This window comes from Homarus americanus, unplaced genomic scaffold (assembly GCF_018991925.1).
Source record: "Homarus americanus isolate GMGI-L3 unplaced genomic scaffold, GMGI_Hamer_2.0 scaffold54443, whole genome shotgun sequence".
NCBI classification, from domain to species: domain Eukaryota; kingdom Metazoa; phylum Arthropoda; class Malacostraca; order Decapoda; family Nephropidae; genus Homarus; species Homarus americanus.
The window spans coordinates 3,666,948-3,673,449 of NW_024750852.1; the positions used below are offsets into that span (position 1 = coordinate 3,666,948).

The following is a 6,502-nucleotide window of genomic DNA, read 5'->3' on the forward strand; positions in this document are numbered from 1 at the left end:
ACATAATATAGTTTCATGATTATATATCCTTTATTTACTTTAATTAGAGTGGATAAGTTAATTGATTTTATTGTGAATGCTATTACTTTTACTTTTATCCCCTTCACCACTGATCGGCTCGTTAGCCGCTTGGGCGATCGGTCACATCTCTCAGTACTTATTTTGTGCAATATATAAAGAAGTAAGCAGTAAAAGTGAATGGAGTGTATGGGCTCTTATTTCTTGCCAATGTGCATAATAGAAGATAAATGTTTAAAAGTTAGAAAAAAGTGCAGCTTACTTATTCTTCACCATGAGGGTGTTGTTCATGATCTCATTTATATTCTACAGAAAAACCCTTCGGAAGTCAAGAGTGGATAAGAAGGCTGGTTTCTGGGATGCACTGAAGCAGAACATCATGACAGGAACGAACATCCTTAATTCAAGAGCGGGAAGAGCAGGGGAAGTGCTCAACCCTTTCCGTGGACTATCCCTGAGGCACTCCTTTCCTATATCGCCTTTTGCTGCTGATGCCATGGCTGAAGAAGAAGACCAGGAAGATCAGGTGGACTCTGATAGTAAGTAGACACTGTATTTAATATTAGTTACTACAATCAGTGGTGTCATTGGTCTGTGATAAGTTAATTTATCTTATTAATCAGGTTGAGAATTCCTCATAATTATCCCAGAATAGTGATGTCATAACTATACAGTATGTCTCCAAATATACAGTACAGTATTGGTAAGGTTTATTATGGTCCATAAAGTAAATAGAGATTTATTGTAGCTCCTTACACAATAATAGGATAGAACTTTATATTTTCTTTATTTCAGTGGACTTTGGAGCAAGCTGCAGATATAAGGCTTTAGACAACACAGCAAAAAAGTTATTCATTGTGGACTCTGGCCTGGCCTTCAACTCGCCATACCCTCTCTTGCTGCGGCCACAACGAGCGGTGGATATTTACTTATCATTTGACTTCTCTCAGAGGCCCAAGGACAGTTCACCGCCTTTCAAGGAACTTCTGCTTGCTGAAAAGTGGGCTATCCAAAACAAAGTTCCTTTCCCTCCAATACAGAAACAGGTGCAGTAGATCATTAAAAACTATTACATTTTAACACTACTCTCTATATAATGCTGAATATTATTTTGGTACTGTAGTTTATTTTCATTTTATGGTATATTTGATTTTGAAATAAAATGAGACACCTTGTATATGTTTCTTTAACAGATTGAACAATATGAAAATGAAGAAGTCCGTGAGTGCTATGTGTTCAAGCATCCAGATGATCAGTTTTGTCCTGTCATACTGCATTTTCCTCTAGTCAACAATAAGTTCAGGGATTTTAAAGCACCAGGTAAGTTTTAACAAATTAATTGAGAGAAGATTTGATTTAAGATGCTTATAAATATATTTTTCCCTGTTTAAGAAGAACTAGTACCTGTACATATTCTTCACTTATAAGATGGCAACCACATCCTCATGATGATTTCAGAAAAAAATTCAGTATGCAGCGGGTCCCCAAAATACATTAGGGTTAGGGAACCAAAGTCATGCAACTTTATGTTAGTGTGGGGAATTTTTATGTTGCGTTCCTCAATTAATCAACGATATCATTGCAAAATGACATATAGTGGAGACCCCCTGTAATAATATACTGATCCAACTTGTTGTAGAATTTAAGAAGAATTAATAAAGTCATCATATTTAGTTGTATGCTTAGAAACATTATGCAGTACAGTTCACTCAAACCTCATTAATTTGATAACCTCGGAGCTCTACCCCCATTTGAAATACCTGTAGAATAAAAATTAAACAAATGCACTAGTGTATTTAATATTGCTTAGGTAACGTGTGTTGCAAATATAGGACCATGCCGAGTCATTAATAGAAAACACGTGGACTGTATGTATCAGAGGGCTTGGATCAAGTGCACAGTTCACCTCGGCTTAAATTGGAGCTAACGGTGTTTAAAATTGTGTGGAATATAATTGGTCTATTTTGCAGATAACACATAAAAAAACAATTATTCATTATGTTTGTTCATTGTAAGAAGCAGGTGAAGAAGAGCAATTGCTGGTACTTACTATGCCAGTACATGCCAGTACAGTAGGAGTTGAATACTTTGTTAATAAAGCTTATCTTTTTTCAGGGGTTCCACGAGAAACTGAGGAAGAAAAACAATTTGCAGATTTTCCCATTTTTGATGATCCACAGAACCCATTTTCTTCTATGAACTTTGTGTATGAACCATTGCAATATGACCGCCTGACAAAGCTTGTAGAATTTAATACTCTCTCGTGCATCGACACTATAAAGAAGGAAATTGAAGAAGCTGTCGTGAGACAGAAAAATTGTGTCAAGGTGTCTTTCGACAGTGTGGTTAACACATTTACTCGTGTGTCTAGCTTTCGCAAAAAAGTTGATGGTTCTAGTCTCAGATTGAAAGTTTCTGAAGAAAAGAAGCGTCAGTTTAAGAATATTGCTTTGCGTGAAGCTGGAATTGAGCGACAAGTTAGCACGGACAGTTCAGAAGGTGAATTTTCAGATGCTCTAGAGGAGCTGCCAGATGAAAGCAGTCACTTGTGAATACTACATAGGTCTTGGAACAACATTGAATCATATCATTTTTTCATTACCATATACAGCATGCCACATATTATCTCACTTAATATAGTTACTCATTCCAAGGATTCATACCATTATAGACTTGTTCAATGCATTATACACCTTATAAAACAGTATTAATATTATTTCCTTTAAGCTTAAAAGACATTACAGTGGAAGGATACAATGATAATGAGTTGGTTAAATATTTTAACACAGTAAAAATTCATTCGGTTGTGAAAGATTGTAAAAAATTATAATAAACACAAAGGGCATTTCATTTTTTGCTATACAGTACAGTATGTTAATGATTATTTTTAATACTGTGCACAGTTTGGAAAATAATAGTTTAATTATTTCCTAATAGATCTACAACTATGTTGATAAACATTAGAAATTTGAATTTATAATAAACTACTGTATGTAGTATAGTAGTACTATGCTAGTACTGTATAAACCAGTTACTGATGGCAACATTACATAATTTTTTTAATTAGAATACAATATATCATAAATTTAAGTTTAGTATCTCTCAGAATACTGAAGATGTCTAGGAGATAAACTGTGTTTTTTCTTTCACAGATTTTATTGTAAATTATATAATTAATGTAATATGTATAAAACAATGTTATTTATTTATTTTGTATATTCCAGTACTACAAAGAATGTTTTGTACTGTACTCTGTACAAATGAGTTTCTATGAAGATTGTTAATATTTTTCTACTGTAATGTTGTACAGTACGATTGGCTTTCCAAGATAATTTTTTTCTGGTCTAAAACAGTTGGAGTTATGCCATTCATTATTTGTTGTGTTAATTTGATTATTTTCTTGAATTTTATTCACTTTACTCCACATAAGGGATTTGAATCCTTTAGAGGGCAGGAATTTCTCTAAGTTGAATATAATCTTTTTCTTTTCTTTTATCCTCTTCACCACTGATCGGCTAGTTAGCCGCTTGGGCGATTGGTTACGTCTCTTTTACTTTTCTTTTTCTTTTACAGGTATTCTATTCACCAAATGATCGGCATTAGCCAGAATAAAATAACCAAGTGCGCTGCTGCCCTCTAAAGGGTTAAAAAATTGTGCTGTTTGGATAAAAAATGTTACTCGGAACAGAATAGTATATGGAGCTTAGTAGAGAGAGGGTTGTAAATCTACTGTAAACTCAAGTACATATGACAGTTTAGACTAATACTCTTGTTATGGAATGCCCGGTAGTTAATAGCCGATCAGTTGACCTCGTCACCCATGGGTGCTCATCCACAGACATATAAAGTGAAGACTTTTTCTAATCTTTATGTTACTTTTCTCCTACCTCATAAACTTTGTGGCTGCTTTATGTCTTCAGACTACTACTGTACTACTTTTTCAGAAAGTTCAGTTTTACTTTATTCTACATACTGGCACTTACAAGTTTGAACCTATCCTGTTTCTTGCTTTGTCCTTCATTTTGCTTTTCCTCATGTACTGTATATATAATTGTTGCAGTGAAATATTTGTTTCTTGGTTTGAGTCATGGGTCATTAGAATGTAGGCTGCACACTGCTGCATTTCACTGAACAAAAGAATGAAGTTAGGGTATGTGAGCATGCACCTTTATGATCATGGAAAAGGGCATTGAATGTTGCAGAAATTCATGTCATCATCATACAGGAATATATAGTAAGAAGTATCAAAAAGACTTAGGCAGAGGAATGATTAATTAATCTTATTTTCATGAGAATGTATTAGGTGTGAATCCTGAGGGATAATTAACAGATGTAGCATGAAGTAATGAGGTTTATAATGTGGGATAATTATTAAGTTTGCCATGATGAATTATTAAGTTTGTAATATGTAGATCATGGCTGATAATTTAGTGCATTGCAAAGCATAATTATTAATTTGTTATGAATATTCCATTTAGTGATAAGGAGCAGGACTTACAAGGTCACCTAATATTAATGTGGTGAATTCTAAAGCTGAAGCAGAATCGCTTTTGTGTATGTGATTAAAGGGGTCACTCAAATATGTACCATGAGCAAGTCAGGCTTGCCAGATCAGTGAACAGTTTCCCATGTAAAGTCACTCCAAAGAAGTATATTTACTGGATAATTTTACAATGAATAACTTTTTATAAACTAAGTTTTTGTCGGAGATTTTAATATACGTAAATGCATTTTAGGTTCCCATAATTAAAAAAAAAGTAATTCACTCATCACCCAAAAAAAAATATATATATACAGTAGTAGAAGAAAATTATATGTCCAACTACAGTATTGGAGTAGTGGGTGCTGTATATGTTCCTTCAGGTTTGAGGAGTTTAAAATGTTCTCATCTTGCTCCTCAATTTACAATCCATAATTTAATTTCTTTAGGTTATACTGTACTGTAAATCAAGTTAGCGTCATCCAGAACAAAATGATTAATTTTACCGAGATTATGGTTTATTAATTTTACAGTTATTTACTCTGCTTAGTAATTTTACTTTTCATAATTTACTGTATTTTGCTGAATGTGTATTATCTATTTGTGCATCAACAACTGATGTCTTTACCAATAAGTCTGTAAATTTAAGTTATTTCAATCACTAGACAACATTTATTAAGAGTTGAAGAAGGTACATCTTCTTGTGTTTAATATTAGAGAATGATATACTGTATTTTATGGTGCTTAGACTCGAGATATTATTACCCATAAAAAAGAAATCTTACTCCCCCTCTTATTTATTATTCACTTCTTTTCATCACAAGTCATACAGTATTACATTTACTAACACTAGTACTGTACTATTAAGTGTATTTTAGTACAGGACTGTACGTATTTGAAAATTAAAATCCTCTCAATAAATATCCATTTTCTGGGGTATTTATATGCATAATTTGTGTATAATTTACTAGTCACTGAAAATCTAAATATATAGGTCACACACATTACATTAGACAGCTATTATTTAAACAATCAGGGATTATAGTAAAGTTGGGTCCTAAATGTTTGGAATGTATAAGGATTGTGAAAGTCCCTGTTTCCTCTATTAAAATTTTAACAATTGAAACTAAAGCAATAAATAAGTAGTACAATTTAACTTATATGTATTGTGAATGTTCACTGAAGAGGGTATTCCAAATTTGTACAGTCAGTTCTCTTACGTGTCATTTTGATGCCAACGCCCATATTCACTAGTCATATAAAGCCTATGGTGTGGAGGAGACATTATGAAATAGTGACTGTGATCTGTCTTCAGTGCTCAACAGTCTTTGCTTATGAATGCCCCTGATATTTCTAAGGTCCAGTACAGTACTACCAAATAGCTGAAATGAATATGAATTTTATATATTGTAAAGGATACACAGTGGATAACTTTCAGACTTTGTCATTTCTGCTTAAGTGAGTGAAAATGTCCATACATACATCTGATCATGTACAGTATGTATTTTTCTTTAGCTTCTTACTGTGATTTTTTTTTTCCTAATAGAAAAACTGTATCTAACTTTTCATACCATTCAATAAAAAAATAATCCAGGTAAAGTTTGTTTTGATGTATCAATGTTAAATTTGGTAAAGGTCCAGTAGTCAATATGAATACTGTACAGTAAGTCCTCGTATAACGTCGGTCCGCTTAACGTTGTTTCAGTACTACGTAGCTAATCTTTAGATACCAAAAATTCGTTTAACGTCCCAATGACTCGGTACAATGTCGTTTTGCGTCGTCACGGACTACTTTTATGGCGCAAACAACAACGGGGGAAGAGCGTAGGAACCCCAGTCAGAGCAGGAGGAGGAGGCAGCCGCAGAGTCTCAGTGACTCCACACCCTCGTCCTCCGCTTCCTCCATACTCCTCCCCTCCCGCCATCCGCCTCCTCCGCTTCACTACCCACCACACACTCGCTCCACCACCTCTGCCCATCGGTGAGTACCAATACAAACTTAGT

At 34.0% G+C, this 6,502-nt stretch overlaps 1 protein-coding gene across 4 annotated transcripts in view; it reads left to right on the forward strand.

Moving 5' to 3' along the window:
• Positions 1-6,097, forward strand: part of LOC121854357 (cytosolic phospholipase A2-like) — a 52,998-nt gene extending 46,901 nt beyond the window's left edge. For all 4 annotated transcript variants that reach the window (XM_042348979.1, XM_042348976.1, XM_042348980.1 and 1 more), the window contains 4 exons: positions 331-557; positions 814-1,064; positions 1,212-1,338; positions 2,134-6,097. In XM_042348979.1, the coding sequence (XP_042204913.1) occupies positions 331-557; positions 814-1,064; positions 1,212-1,338; positions 2,134-2,570 (1,042 nt within the window). In that variant the 3' untranslated portion in view covers positions 2,571-6,097. The remainder of the gene's footprint in view (positions 1-330; positions 558-813; positions 1,065-1,211; positions 1,339-2,133) is intronic.
• The last annotated feature ends 405 nt before the right edge of the window (positions 6,098-6,502 follow it).